The following is a 16,144-nucleotide window of genomic DNA, read 5'->3' on the forward strand; positions in this document are numbered from 1 at the left end:
TTTGCCAAGAATTCTAAAGAAATTGATGGGCATATAATGTAGATTCAAAATTTCATATCCTTAGGTGCTTTGAAACTAACATCAGCCAGCAGCAAACAATATTCAGATATTTGCAGAAATGCACCTTTTAGTAGATTGAGCTTTTCTATTGATGCTTTGTCACCTGAGAGCTAAGGCTTTTGAATGATGAAATCTGGCTGGGCGTTAGTGATGTGTTCAGTGCAATCAACTGTGGGCAAAATGTTTTTAGTTGTTGGACAATGGAAACATTATTATTAGTCACATATGACTCAAATGTTCCACACTTTCATCTGAAATCATGGGTGTGGAGTTTCCCCCGACCGGGTTCAAACACACACATAGAGGCTAACACAGAGGTCCACAAAGGGCATTTTTAATAGAATTAGAGGGTCAAAAGGGGGGGAGGAACCTGCCACTGGAGAACAAGAGCAAGAGGGGGGAGGAGAGGAGAGGCATTTTGGTGGTTGCAGAAAATGACCATGTGGGAAAATGTCTGCCAAAAGAGGAGTGCCATTTGGCTGGTCTTGTGGTTTGTATTTAAATCAACAAAGCCTTCACTGAAACCCTATCCTAAGTCCCACTAAACTTACAGAGTTGATTTTGTTTGCATTTGCAATACCCTCACTGTGTTTGTGAATGCGTCCGTATGTGGGTCTCTCTCAGACTCTCCTTTTCTATTTCTCTCACATCTCAGGCTTTCTCAATGGAATTTACCTATTATTCAAATTGGCAGGTGTATTTTTTTATGTGCACCTTTACAAAACCCAAAAGCGGTAGGCTATCAGTATCTTCTGTTGCGCTTTCACCCCTCCCACTACTTGCTCACTCTGATCATGCCTGGCAGGTCTCCACAGCAACAAGATTTAAATCCAGACCTCTTCTATGGTACTATGGTAACCATCGTTAGTGCTTTGCCCCAGCTTAAATGTAGTGGTTTAAAGAGCGAAGCAAAGGCAGGAGGTTAAGGTATTGAAGCAAACCAATCCTGTGTGTGTGTATGTCAGCATGTAAATGTGGATTTTGCTTTGACCCCCATGTCTTTTCGGGCCCCATTTCATTTTGAAAAGTAAACAGGATGTGATGTCATCAGTGGTTTATCAACTTTTAAACACAGCCAATACCCCCCATAATACCCCTCATAAAAACAGCCACTATCCCTTTATTTACTACCTTCCAGTCATCTGTCCTTAGACAAGAACTAAGGTTAATGTTTAGCTAAACACACCTTAATGATCCAGTGTCACAAACACGTAAGTGCTACAGTGAAAGGCACAGTCGTGTTCTTGTAATGTTTTGTGATGTGCGTTCAGCAGGTGGTTGTCTGGTGAACTCTGTGGATATTCTCCTAAATTATTCACTGTCTGTGAAAGAGAGGCTTAGGAGCCTGATAAATGGCACTGTTCTGTTATTTAGCTATAAAAATGGTACTTTTGCATACAAAGGATATTGTATCCCTAAGAGAGAAAGGGTGCATGGGCAGAGAGAGAAGCCTCTGGGAAGGAGCACGGAGGGAGAGATGAGTCAGCATACACCATTGCCCCAGGCAACCATGAGATCATATTTCCAAGCTCACGACAACGATTCCAAAGTGTGTTTCTGTTTGTTTGTCTGTGTGTTTGTGTCAGTGTGATGGATGAGGTTTGGATTTCAAAACTTCATCTATAGGGAATTGAATTAGCAATGATGAAAATCCCTATCAGCTGTCATTTTGCCTCAGTAGCTGAGCTTAGAAGATAGTGGTTTTACTGACGGTATTCCTCTTCCTTGAGGACCCTCAAATACAGTTCACCATTAGCCTATTCTATAAACATAGTACCTCAATACATGTGGTACTGACCAACATAAGGTGTTGCCCAGGGCATATGTTGCCATCATTGATCCATTTTCAGTAGTACTTTACTGCTTCAAGGACAGCTGACCTGCATGTGGAGGCAATGAGTGATTTAATTGCAGGGTGCTTATATTTATGTTATTGGAAGAATATACCATGCAAATATTATGGTCCAGGAACAAACCCATTTTGACTTTGTACTGTTTACAGAGCTAACTAATGGTTAATTCTGTTCAGGGATTCTGAGATGACAGGAGAACCCGTCATTAAAAGCCAATCGTCTAACCGAGGCATTGTAAAGGACACATTCTTTACATTGAAAATCCTTTAAATTCCTTTTATGTCCTGTTGTTTGATTGGTCGTGACCCTTTCTCGCAACCTCTGACCCCAGTGTTCTTCCCTGCTCATCCAGGTCGTGTGTCTCTGGTGAGCAACAGTGTCCTGAGGATGATGGGGCTACGCCTGGAGGACCAGGGCCTCTACGAGTGTCGCATCCTTCTGCTGGATAAAACCACAGATGAAACCCGAAACGGCACCTGGACACTGCTGTCTGTGACTGGTGAGAGGAGGTGCTGGTGTACTGGGGGCGGGCTTTGTCACCAGGGGATCGTATTAAGTTTAGACCATGCAGCCTATAAACTTTGTCTGACCTCTCACAACTAAACAGGACTTCTCAGATAAGCGTAGGATACAACGCCACACAGTCAGGTTTCCAGGCAGACTGTTGTCGAGGTGAGGGGAGAGCAGGAGGAGCAGAGGCATTAGGGCAGATTAGCCAAACACACGCTAGGAGGCGTCTGGTCCACGATGGGCCCCTGCAGGATCACCTCTCATGCTCACTGTCTGTTCAGGTTAAGACGCATTGGCAAGAGGACCTGGAGCACTGAGTCTGGGAGCTCAATCTGTCTCCTAAACATGGGCCAAACACATGGTTTATTTACTCACTGCCGGACTGTACACTTCTGCACACTTCTGTTTACAGTACACTTCTGTTTATCCCGGTTCATTGCCCTCAGCCAGGTCAAAAACGCTGATTCATCCTCACGGCTGGTGAGCCTTTTACAGTGTGGTTAGCTCTGTTGGAAATGAACTGCAGATGCTGTGTTGACTGCCTTTCTTGGTGTTCTCTAGCTCCACCCATTTTCACCGAGACCCCTCCACCTGTCGTGGAGGCGTTAGTGGGGAGTTCACTGTCCCTGACCTGTGTTGCCCGGGGCAACCCACCGCCCACCATAACATGGGCTAAAGATGGTTCTCCGATTGGAGGAGAGAAGGCTGAAGTGAGTCATGCTTCAGTCATCATTACCAAACTAAAACATTTTATTTTCTCACCCCTCCAATCTCACTTCATTTTAATGCTTTCTCTCTTCCTGTGCCTTAGTTGCAGAGTGGGACCTTGTTTTTCAAAGCAGTGAGCACAGAGGTAGAAGGACACTATCAATGTCTTGCCTCCAACACAGAGGGCAATGTGACTCATGTGACACAACTGGATATGAAAGGTCTGTCTGGGTGTTTGTTCATGAATTTCCTGTCTACTCTATACCCTGGGCTATTATAAGAGATATATGCGGTCCTCAGTTCATCCTCCATCTCCAATGATGCATATTGAGCCATACGACCTCTGATTAATTTGCCTAGTATTACCATAATCCCCTATTGAGTATTAACGCCACCTATTGGTGAGTGGGACATTTTCAAATCCAAGTGTTTGTATTATAATATAACCTTTTTTATTTATACTTTAAACCTGTGCCAAACAAAAAACAATGTTGTGCTGCTTGGTTGTATGTGGTTGTGTGAGTTTTATGGTTTATTTAACTCTGCCGTGACAGAATGTGCACCAAAAAAAATTTGGTTTGTTGTAAATGCATGGAATTTGGTGTTGACAAATCATTTAGCATTATGATATACATTTCAGAATATATAGTTTAAGAGTAGATTCACTGTATGCCTATATATATGTACAGTGCCTTCTGAAATTTGTTTCTACACATTTGGTTGTGTATTAACTGTAATACATTTCTGGGGCCATCAATCTACACACAATACCCAATAACAACAATGAACAGTTAAAGTGAAGAAATGTGTTGACATTTTTGCCAGTTTATTAAAGATCAGATATTGAAATATCTCATGTAATTCACTACATCATAGAAGCTCCTCCTCTCCTTGAACTGCCACCTTAACGTGGTGGAGGGGTTTGAGTACCCGAGTGACCCTAGGAGCTATGTTGTCTGGGGCTATATGCCCCTGGTAGGGTCTCCCAAGGCAAACAGGTCTTAGGCGACGGGTCAGACTAAGAGCGGTTCAAACCCCCCTTAATGATGAAAAAAATATTGAGTACCGTGACGTCGCCCGGTATGGCGCAGCCGGGGCCCCACCCTGGAGCCAGGCCCGGGGTTGGGGCTCGTATGCGAGCGCCTGGTGGCCGGGCCTTCCCCCATGGGGCCCGGCCAGGCTCAGCCCGAACGGGCGACGTGGGGCCGCCCTCCCGTGGGCTCACCACCCACAGGAGGGACCATAAGGGGCCGGTGCGAAGAGGATCGGGCGGCAGTCGAAGGCAGGGGCCTAGACAACCCGATCTCTGGACACGGAAACTAGCTCTAGGGACGTGGAATGTCACCTCGCTGGCGGGGAAGGAGCCTGAGCTAGTGCGTGAGGTTGAGAGGTTCCGATTAGAGGTAGTCGGGATCACCTCTACGCACGGCTTGGGCTCTGGAACCACACTCCTTGAGAGAGGATGGACTCTTCACCACTCTGGAGTTGCCCATGGTGAGAGGCGGCGGGCTGGTGTGGGTTTGCTTATAGCTCCCCAGCTCTGCCGCCATGTGTTGGAGTTTACCCCGGTGAACGAGAGGGTCGTTTCCCTGCGCCTACGGGTCGGGGATAGGTCTCTCACTGTTGTTTGTGCCTACGGGCCGAACGGCAGTGCAGAGTACCCGACCTTCTTGGAGTCTCTGGGAGGGGTGCTGGAAAGTGCTCCGACTGGGGACTCTATTGTTCTACTGGGGGACTTCAACGCCCACGTGGGCAACGACAGTGACACCTGGAGGGGCATGATTGGGAGGAACGGCCCCCCTGATCTGAACCCGAGTGGTGTTCAGTTATTGGACTTCTGTGCTAGTCACAGTTTGTCCATAACGAACACCATGTTCAAGCATAAGGGTGTCCATCAGTGCACGTGGCACCAGGACACCCTAGGCCGCAGGTCGATGATCGACTTTGTTGTCGTCTCATCTGACCTGCGGCCGTATGTCTTGGACACTCGGGTGAAGAGAGGGGCGGAGCTGTCAACTGATCACCACCTGGTGGTGAGTTGGATCCGATGGCGGGGGAGAAAGCTGGACAGACTCGGCAGGCCCAAGCGTACTGTAAGGGTCTGCTGGGAACGTCTGGCCGAGTCTCCTGTCAGAGAGATCTTTAACTCCCACCTCCGGCAGAGCTTCGACTGGATCCCGAGGGAGGTTGGAGATATTGAGTCCGAGTGGACCATGTTCTCCACCGCCATTGTCGAAGCGGCCGCTCGGAGCTGTGGCCGTAAGGTCTCCGGTGCCTGTCGAGGCGGCAATCCCCGAACCCGGTGGTGGACACCGGAAGTAAGGGATGCCGTCAAGCTGAAGAAGGAGTCCTATCAGGCCTGGTTGGCTTGTGGGACTCCTGACGCAGCTGACGGGTACCGACAGGCCAAGCGGGCTGCAGCCCGGGTGGTTGTGGAGGCAAAAACTCGGGCCTGGGAGGAGTTCGGTGAGGCCATGGAGAAGGACTATCGGCTGGCCTCGAAGAGATTCTGGCAAACCATCCGGCGCCTCAGGAGAGGGAAACAGTGCCCTACCAACGCTGTTTACAGTAGAGGTGGGCAGCTGTTGACCTCAACTGAGGATGTCGTCGGGCGGTGGAAGGAATACTTCGAGGATCTCCTCAATCCCGCCGTCACGTCTTCCATTGAGGAAGCAGAGGATGAGGGCTCAGAGGTGGACTCGTCCATCACCCGGGCTGAAGTCACCGAGGTGGTTAAGAAACTCCTCGGTGGCAAGGCACCGGGGGTGGATGAGATCCGCCCTGAGTACCTCAAGTCTCTGGATGTTGTGGGGCTGTCTTGGCTGACACGCCTGTGCAACATCGCGTGGCAGTCGGGGACAGTGCCTCTGGGATGGCAGACCGGGGTGGTGGTCCCTCTTTATAAGAAGGGGGACCGGAGGGTGTGTTCCAACTATAGGGGGATCACACTTCTCAGCCTCCCCGGGAAAGTCTATGCCAGGGTTCTGGAGAGGAGAATACGGCCGATAGTAGAACCTCGGATTCAGGAGGAACAGTGTGGTTTTCGTCCAGGCCGCGGAACACTGGACCAGCTCTATACCCTCTACAGGGTGATGGAGGGTTCATGGGAGTTTGCCCAACCAGTCCACATGTGTTTTGTGGATTTGGAGAAGGCATTCGACTGTGTCCCTCGTGGCATCCTGTGGAGGGTGCTTCGGGAATATGGGGTCCTGGGTCCTTTGCTAAGGGCTGTCAGGTCCCTGTACGACCGAAGCAGGAGCTTGGTCCGCATTGCCGGCAGTAAGTCAGACTTGTTCCCTGTGCATGTTGGACTCCGGCAGGGCTGCCCTTTGTCACCGTTTCTGTTCGTAATTTTTATGGACAGAATTTCTAGGCGCAGCCAGGGGCCGGAGGGTGTCAGGTTTGGGGACCACACGATTTCGTCTCTGCTCTTTGCGGATGATGTTGTCGTGTTGGCCCCTTCAAGCCAGGACCTTCAGCATGCACTTGGACGGTTTGCAGCCGAGTGTGAAGCGGTGGGGATGAAAATCAGTACCTCCAAATCCGAGGCCATGGTCATCAGTCGGAAAAGGGTGGCTTGCCCACTTCAGGTTGGTGGAGAGTGCCTGCCTCAAGTGGAGGAGTTTAAGTATCTAGGGGTCTTGTTCACGAGTGAGGGAAGGATGGAACGGGAGATTGACAGACGGATCGGTGCAGCTTCTGCAGTAATGCGGTCGATGTATCGGTCTGTCGTGGTGAAGAAAGAGCTGAGCCGTAAGGCGAAGCTCTCGATTTACCGGTCAATCTACGTTCCTACTCTCACCTATGGTCATGAGCTTTGGGTCATGACCGAAAGGACAAGATCCCGGATACAGGCGGCCGAAATGAGCTTTCTCCGCAGGGTGGCTGGGCGATCCCTTAGAGATAGGGTGAGAAGCTCGGTCACCCGGGAGGAGCTCAGAGTAGAGCCGCTGCTCCTCCACATCGAGAGGGGTCAGCTGAGGTGGCTTGGGCATCTGTTTCGGATGCCTCCGGGACGCCTTCCTGGGAAGGTGTTCCGGTCCCGTCCCACCGGGAAGAGACCCCGGGGAAGACCTAGGACACGCTGGAGGGACTATGTCTCCCGGCTGGCCTGGGAACGCCTCGGTGTCCCCCCGGAAGAGCTGGAGGAAGTGTCTGGGGAGAGGGAAGTCTGGGCATCCCTGCTTAGACTGCTGCCCCCGCGACCCGGCCCCGGATTAAGCGGAAGATGATGCGATGCGATGCGATAGAAGCTCCTTTGGCAGCAATCACAGCTTTGATTCTTCTTTGGTATAACTATTCCGACTTCACACACCTGGATTTCGGCAGTTTCTTCAATTCTTACTTATAGGTCTTCTCATGCTCTGTATGCTGACTGTATGGGGAGCATCTGTGAACTGAAATATTACAGGTAGAGGTATACCCCAAAAAATGTATATTTCAGGGTATTTCTGGGGTATTGTATGTAGATTGAAGGCAAGTCCATAACACAACAAAACTACTGAAGTTCTTTTCACGTTTGGAGTTCGGTGCTCCACTGTCTGTAGATTTTGTTTTGGGCATTCTTGACCTCATTTTTCATTTTTATTTTGAATTTCTGTGTTTGATTTCTGTGTGCACCCGACCCTGGAGTCTCATGCCCTTTTATGGGGATTTGGGGGGTTTACCGATGCTAATTAGGAACAACTGGCACATGCATTTAATTTATGAGAACAATGGAATTCATCATTATAAGAACATAGGTGTGAACAATTCTGCAGTTTAAGAACAGGACATGAACCTGACATAGACTTTTCTTAAGACCTTACTCAAGAACAAATTTAAGAAAAAACGTACATTCAAGAAAAAAATACAATGTTGGTAAATGAGGCCCAATGTCTTTCATCGAACCCACACACCTAGAGTGAATGCATTTTTTTACCCACATTTGACCAAAGTTGGATGAATTTTGCCTCGTGCCTTAAAGATCGGCATTTGCAAATGTCCTCTGTTTGGTCATATAGTCTCACTATTGCTTTGCACATTTCTGGATTTAGTTGAAGTGTACCTATGATGAAAATTACAGGCCCCTCTCATCTTTTTAAGTGGGAGAACTTGCACAATTGGTGACTGACTAAATACTTTGTTGCCCCACTGTATAAGCAGGTCCAATGCAAGTCAGTGTAGACTGGAAAATGTCATTTCCAATATTTTTACAGTATTTACTTCTTTTTGATTTGACCATATATTGCGTAGACCAGAATGTAAGTATAAAAAAATACACACATACACACACAAACACTTGTGAATATATGGACATTCAACAGACTGGAGTGCCTTTGAGTCACTATAACAAGCCATTTTTACCTCCACCGTCTGGGCAGAGTAATTTTGTAAATAGCGAATCTCTATGGCAAGAGGCATAATCCACCCACATTTACTGAATCAGACCACTGGTGTCTGAGCTATCATGTGTTACAGACAATTCACAGTAACCTCCCCAATTTAATTTTCATTCACTCAGTTACAGCGCCAGCATTTGACCAATCAGTATATTGTTTTTAAAGGAGGATTTCTATATCAAGACCCAAAATTCATCAAATTCAAATTGCCACATTATCTTTTGGAAATATATGAGAAAAAGAGAAAATGCTGTAAAATGACATGTGATGTGATCTGCATCAGGAAGCTCAAAGAACAAGTGTACCAAAGGGAATTATATAGTTCTGTTAAGCACGTTTATGCATTTGAAGTAAAGAATTTGCCCCATCCTCACACCATTAGCGTGAAATTGCCCTTGTGCTTTTTCTGTGTATAATTTGGTCATAAATCGGACTTCCATAAAATAATATGCTCCATTTCTTTTGAAATGTTTATCCACCATGACGTCAGTGACCAGGATATGCAGTTTAGATTTGCCTTTGTTTTTGGCAGTAACACCTGTTTGGATTATTCTAAGTCTTTGATTTCTGGCTCTAGTCACTTTTTCAAATCCTTATGTAAGCCTATAAAATAGGCCTTCAAACAAATCTTCTAAGCATTTATCTCCATCAGCCATAATCTCCCAACATGAAAAAAAAATCTACTGTGGCACGCTGTGTAGTAGTTTGGCTCTCAGCAAAAATGCAGTGTCCTGCTAAATTTAATAATGGAAAGAAATTCCTGATTTTTTTCTATCTGGTCTCAAAAAGGTCCTCCGGTCATTGTTATTCCCCCAAACGACACGACCCTCAACATTTCCCAGAGTGCCCTGCTGAGTTGCCAGGCCGTGGCTGATCCACCCAACATGACCTATGTGTGGCAGAGGGAGGGAGAGAATGTCTACCACATAGAGTGAGTTTGGTCTAATTTGTCCAGGCTTCTTCATATTGGATTATATTGGATATATGCCTTATTATATTCTAATAAGGCATATGTTCTATTTGAATGTCCTTCATGGGTCTTGTGTCTGATGGTGTTTATGTTTTGTTGTTACCCATAACACAAGTTTGGATCACTCTCTGTGTGTAGTTATGCCACATTTAAAATCCCTGACGCGATCGGAGTGATTTAGATTAAATGAAGAATTATCCCCTGGTAACTGACCGATATGCACATAACGTGTTATGCTGCATCTGTAGACAAAGTTTGCTCAACTAGATATTTTCATTTTTGGAAAATGACCACCTTGTTGACCAGTAAGCATTCACACGGGCCTGCTCTGTCATGTAAATGAACATGAATCAGTCATTGTAACTAAGGAACTAAGTGTAGAACACATGTGGCAAACACTGTCAAGACTCAACGTAAAAGTACAGGCAAATGCTTACTGTATCTCTTGGTGTGTTTGACTGACATTTGGGATACATTCTCGTGGCTATGAGTAGTGCTAACCTATGTCTAAGACACTTGAACTTGGTCAAGTGATTAGTCTTGTTTTAAATTGGCCCAGCAGGGACGTGCATAATTTGTGGGGGACGCCGTTTTTACTGTTGCCTTGTTTGGATTTAAGACCTCTAAAGTCCCGTGTGAAGATCATGGTAGACGGCACCCTCCTCATCACCAGCATCACACCGGACGACTCTGGGCTCTATACTTGCATGCCAACCAATGGGCTGTTGACTCCTCCTACAGCATCTGCCAATCTTACTGTACGACGTAAGTGTCCAGGGGCTGACGCGTCCTTCACGAAACAAAAGTCCCCGAAACGACATGAGTCTTTCCTATCCGTCAACCCATCCATCCGTCACCTGGTTTCCTCTCTCTTTCTCAGACCCTGCCCAGGTTCTCCTGATGCCCCCGCAGACATATCTCCCCACTGGGATGTCCGGTCTGGTGCCCTGCCCGGTGAAAGCCCAGCCTCCCCTGCTCCGTGTTGACTGGACCAAAGATGGAAAGCCTGTGGATCTGGCCTTGGTGGGGAGATTTTCCCATTTACATTCGGAAATCCATGTGCCCTGTGGGCTTACTTCTCAAAGGAGAATAATGTCCTAATTTAAGAGAGTTTTATATGGAGCAGACTCTGAGTTTCGATTGTTTTGGCTTGGCACAGTTAGGTTTATACTTGGTTAGGGAATCTGTTGCTAATCATTGTTCACATAATTACTGACATAACTGTCGATAAGTGGTCCGATGCCTCACTATGCTTTCTCCAATCAGTACCCAGGATGGAAAATGACGTCCGAAGGCTCTTTGTTCATGGCGACTATCAATGATGACACAACAGGCGTTTACACGTGTACGCCCTACAACAGCTATGGGACCATGGGCCAATCAGGACCCACAACAGTCATCCTGCAGGTCAGGGTTCACCCAATGCTCTCTAATACTTTATTGGTCAGGGTTCGCCCAATGCTCTCTAATACTTTATTGGTCAGGGTTCGCCTAATGCTCTCTAATACTTTATTGGTCAGTACTGGATAAAAAAAAGGACATTTTGCAATCCTTGTAAAAATCTGTTATTTCAGTACTTTGATAGGTACAATATTCACACAAAAGTGTTTCATAAATGATGAACACTTCACAAAAGTGTTTCATAAATGATGAAAACTTCATGAAAGTGTTTCATACATGATGAAGGCTTTAGAAAAGTGTTTCATGAATGATCATAAATGCGCTTTGCTATTTTGATAAATGTTGCCTCAAGCATTTCCTCTCCTTTTCAATTTCTGGGATTTTCTGGGCAGGATCAAAACATGTAGCTATACACAGTACATTGATCAGTTTTGCTCAACAATTGTTCTGCTCATAGAATTTGAAATGTTATTTGTAATCTTTTCTTGATACATAAAATGTGTATTGCTTTTAATGATACAATGGACGAAATGTTTAAGGATAAAAGTTCAAAAGCTAAACATAAATCTCTCAGATTTCTCAGACCTCCATTTTCTGTTTAACCCATTTAATTTCCATTTCCATTTCTTTGTTTTATCAAAACGATCCTGCTTGACTGATTACAGAGCTCTTATCTGGGCTAAAGATATATCCATTGCTCACTTTTGCTACACATGAAATCATTAGTCTACCTTCTGGTCCTTGTGCTGTGTAACTAGTCATGAAGGATGTTCCAACTCGATATGAAATTAGTTATACTCGAGATTCAACTTGCCGAGGGGCTGTCTGATGAAAATAGTTTTTCCTTCGGGGTGTGCTGTATGCCTCCAAGAGGCAATTCACATACATTTGTAAATGTTAAGTAAAATTAAGATAGAAATGCAAGAATTTTTTAACAAATAAATAGAGGTGTGACAAATTGAAAACAAACAATTAAAAAAATATATATATAATTATACCTTTTGACCTTAACATTTTTAATGAGTCTTTTTCACTTTACAATGAGACATTTCTACTTTCAATTAATTTGAGTCATGTACACTGTTCTAAAAATATAAAACCTTTATCATTTTGGCATTTTAATTTAGCGTGTAAGCATGTTATTTTCAAATTGGCACGAATAGCCCTCCGTAGTTAATTGCAAATCAATACAAATAAAAACAGCTATGTAAAATAAAAGTGCTTCCAAATGCTCTGCCTCTCTCATTCCAAAGACACATTTCTTATCTGAGACTGCCAATGAAGAAGTTCTTCGAAGAAACATTTTGATGAACTTTCTGCTCCGACATGCTTGTCACTCTGTTACATTAATTTGGTTTAATATTGCCTGAGTACAATAGTTCCCGTACAGCAAGGTTAATTCTGGAGCTAATCCTTGTGTGAATAGAACAATTCTGGCTAAACGTAATGTGCTGTTAAAATCGCTTCAACATATTTGACTAATTAACATGGTTGTTTTGTTACAACCTTCAGGACCCCCCGTCACTCAGTGTGTCCCCCAATAAAGAGTATAGACAGGATGTGGGGAAGACGCTTGTCATCCCCTGCCAGACTACTGGAGATCCAACTGCTACTGTAACCTGGAGCAAGGTGAGGGCACTTCAGTAAACCCTGCTGCAAACGACCGTACTGACTTCTTCAGTCAAGAAGCACACAGGCCTTCCAACATGTGAATGAAATTGTATAACCTGTGGACAAGTCCTGAAGTAGAAGTAGCCAATATTCAGCAATAGCTTGTATTCAACACACACATTCACACTCTCACACACGTGGGCACACAGTGGCTTCTTTTGTTACACTTGTGAGGACATTTTTTCCAACCTTTATGCTATGCCTCGTTAGAAACCTAATACATTTTTAAAAGTGAGGACTGGCAAAATATCTTCACTAGCGATTGGTTAACCATAGGTTACTATACAAGACTTAGCCCTCATGCACACACGCACGCACACAAACACACTTATGCTGATGGCAAGCATGCCTCTTCGGGCACAAACAAAACTCCTAATGGACTGCAGATTTCCCCTTCATTAATCAGCTCAGCTGATCTCTCCTTCCTGTCTCCAGGTTGGGCCTGCCCCTCGTTCCCACTACTCCGTAGCAGCCAATGGTTCCCTGCTGCTGCAGCCTCTCAGTAAAGACCACCAGGGGGAGTGGATGTGCAGCGTTACCAACCGTGTGGCAACTGTCAAAGCCACCACGCTCATCTCAGTACTGGGTGAGTGGAACAGACTGACTGACACATGTCTACATTGTCCTTATTAATGTAGCTACTACGTGTAGTATTCATGACAATATGCAGCCATGCCAGCATATCCAGGTTTAAAGGTGTGCTTTGATAGCACGATTACCCCATTGACATTTCTAAGCACCGCCAAAAGCACACTTTTCTCATAACGTGACCTTAACCTTGTTTAAAAGTGACCTCATCCTGTCTCAAGACATCATCACCAATCACAGACATGTTCAGGTGTGTAGCAGGTCATTTGCAGAGTCGGATGCGTTGCTCCCTGTGTTTCAATAGGATGGAATCGGTTGTCACTCTTATGTCTTGTAAACCAATAAAAGGTTGGCATGGTGGGACTTTTCAGCTGGAAGGGTTTTTTAGATGGACGCTCATCCGATCGGAATAACTCAATGTTCTACGTTCTCATCATCACAACACCTTCTTCTGAATTGCCATTCCCTCTCTCTCTCTTTCTCCAAATGGTCCTCTGTCTGTCTCTCCGTCTGTCCCTCTGTCTGTCTCTCCGTCTGTCTGTCAGGCACCAGTCCCCATGCTGCTACCCAGCTGTCTGTGTCCCCAGGGGCAAGGCAGGCCAATGTCTCCTGGGAACCGGGTTTTGATGGGGGATACACCCAGAAATTCACTGTCTGGTGAGTCGTCTGCTCTACTCCAGTCTGTTCTGTCCTTGTGCTGTGTAACCATAGCAGCAACAGATTAATATACTTCATGGTGTGTCAGTGGAGGACAGCTCATCATCTGCAGCAGCAGGGGTAAACAATTGCAAACATAGGAAGTGTCAATCTGCATTGGCATAGACGAGTACAATAAATACTGATGCCAGATGGAGCCAACTTTGAAAGAGATACCACCACTTGAAAAGGAATGGTGTTAACAAGCTAACATATCCTTCCCCATTCTTTAACAAGCAGTATCTTTTACAGACACTGCTATTGTAGATCATCTCCATGTTGTCATATGCAGTACAAATTTTGAATAGTGTCTTTTTTCTGTCTTTTATAGTGCATGGAATAGCCCTTTTCCTCATGGGGAATGGCAAAATGTCCCCAAGGGGTCAGATTTTCCTTGTTTTACTAACCTTCTGCATATTCCTTGTTGTCACCATCACAGTAAAGCAAGGATTAAAAAAGAAAAAAAAACTCACAGCCTGTCTCTGGCTTTTTTCTCTCTCATTATTTCTCTCTACATCTACTCCCCCTTCCTTCTCTGTTGGCAGGTTCAAGCAAATATCTGTGGGTGACAGTAAGGGGAAACAGGAGTGGCTCTCTGTACCCGTGCCTTCCTCATCTGGCTGTAGTCTCCAGGTGACAGGGCTGGTCCCAGCCACAGAGTACCAGTTCAGTGTCCTGCCACACAATAAAGTGGGCACTGGGCCTTTCAGTGAGATCACCACCATACAAACTCTGAGTCAGTACCCGCTGTGTCGAAAGCCTGAATGACGTTGTCTACACACAGATGCATGCTTGGAGAATGGCAAATGCTCCTTCTGAAAAATACAATTTAGAATGTTTTGTTTCGCTTCATACAGATCCACTAACAAGAAGAGCAAAACTAGAGCCACCTGCCTCACTATCAGCTAATCAGAGCTCGTCAGGTGTAATCTTGAAGTGGTCCCCCGTGTCCCAGTACCCACCTATTACCGGCTTTGTCCTCCAAATGCGCACAGAGGAAGGGGAGTGGTTCAATCTGGATGAAAACGTCGGTGCCAACAGAAGTGTCATGATGGTTCCAGGTCTGCGCAAGGTAAACCTGTCACTCACTCCATCTGAGGCCAATCAGCACATTTAATCCTCTGCTTTAGCTGCCTCAGAGAGTCTTATCCTGGTTAGACACTGTTGGGATATTTAAGTTAGGACCCAGGTATCATATAGTGTTGTAAGAACAATGTATTTCTTAGATCTTGTTGAAAGCCATGGCGAAAGCCCTTTACATAAAACCTTTCTACAGTCTTTTGGTTTTAACTTGGTTACATTTAATTATTTTTGTAAATGGTCTAGGATCGTTCTCAAACTGATTTGACATTAGGAATGTTCTCAAATAGAGAACATTAAGAAATAATATTTCATTTACTTCAGTGCTGTTGCTTAAAGCTAATATTTTAAAAGTTATCTACCCAGATTCCGGGTATTGGATGGGATTACATATATAGAATACATTAAATGGAACTGACAAGTAAATTACATGAACAGAGGATTTCATGGTTCTATAAAAAATAATGTTCTGAGAACATCCAAAGAAACTGTCCCCTTGAAAAAAAGAGAAAACTTTAGGAATGTCTAGAGAACTTAGAGAAAAAAATAACACACTCCATTTTCCGCATCAACAAAACACTCTCTGCCCTCTATCTTGTTAAATGTGTTCATAATGAGTGCTTGCTTCCTTTGAAATAGGGTGTATTTGAATAGACTAAAATTAACAGTTTGCATGTGTGAAAAATAAAATCATCCTGGTAGCACAATCGAGGAATTCCATGGTGAAGAACAGAGTTTGAATCTCACTGATACTGTATCACAGCAAAAAATAAATGTGTTGGTATATTATAACCTTAGGAAATGAATTTATTTGTGTCTTAATAACCTATTTGGACACTTAGAAATTAATTTCCTATATAACCTATAATTCCCTAGCATAATAATACAATTATTAATTAATCCTCATAGGAACACGCGTAAAATGTTTTCAGAACTTCTCTGCAAACTAAAAATGAACATTCCCAGAACCGGCAACATTTTCACTTCAGCTCTCAGAACATTTAAAAAACGTTCTGTTTTATCTGTACTAAAACATAGGGCTTTAATGCCATAACCGATGTTAAACCAAAAACGTACGTTCCCTCGATTTACAAGAGACCACATTTGCATGATGGGGAAGCCTCTCTCAGGCTTATCATATGGCAGCTATCATCTTTCTTCCATCTTTCAATCTATATCCATCCTCCCCTCTCCGTCTTCCTCTGTCACTCTCCGTCTTCCTACTC

General features: G+C 44.9%; 1 protein-coding gene across 2 annotated transcripts in view; it reads left to right on the forward strand.

Moving 5' to 3' along the window:
* Positions 1-16,144, forward strand: part of igsf9a (immunoglobulin superfamily, member 9a) — a 42,263-nt gene that overhangs the window by 10,415 nt on the left and 15,704 nt on the right. For both annotated transcript variants that reach the window (XM_010893918.4, XM_010893919.4), the window contains exons 4-15: positions 2,266-2,412; positions 2,985-3,133; positions 3,235-3,352; positions 9,302-9,443; positions 10,102-10,247; positions 10,363-10,505; positions 10,749-10,889; positions 12,396-12,512; positions 12,990-13,140; positions 13,688-13,799; positions 14,384-14,574; positions 14,696-14,910. In XM_010893918.4, the coding sequence (XP_010892220.2) occupies positions 2,266-2,412; positions 2,985-3,133; positions 3,235-3,352; positions 9,302-9,443; positions 10,102-10,247; positions 10,363-10,505; positions 10,749-10,889; positions 12,396-12,512; positions 12,990-13,140; positions 13,688-13,799; positions 14,384-14,574; positions 14,696-14,910 (1,772 nt within the window). The remainder of the gene's footprint in view (positions 1-2,265; positions 2,413-2,984; positions 3,134-3,234; positions 3,353-9,301; positions 9,444-10,101; positions 10,248-10,362; positions 10,506-10,748; positions 10,890-12,395; positions 12,513-12,989; positions 13,141-13,687; positions 13,800-14,383; positions 14,575-14,695; positions 14,911-16,144) is intronic.

Source organism: Esox lucius, chromosome 14 (genome assembly GCF_011004845.1).
Source record: "Esox lucius isolate fEsoLuc1 chromosome 14, fEsoLuc1.pri, whole genome shotgun sequence".
In the NCBI taxonomy this organism is placed as follows: domain Eukaryota; kingdom Metazoa; phylum Chordata; class Actinopteri; order Esociformes; family Esocidae; genus Esox; species Esox lucius.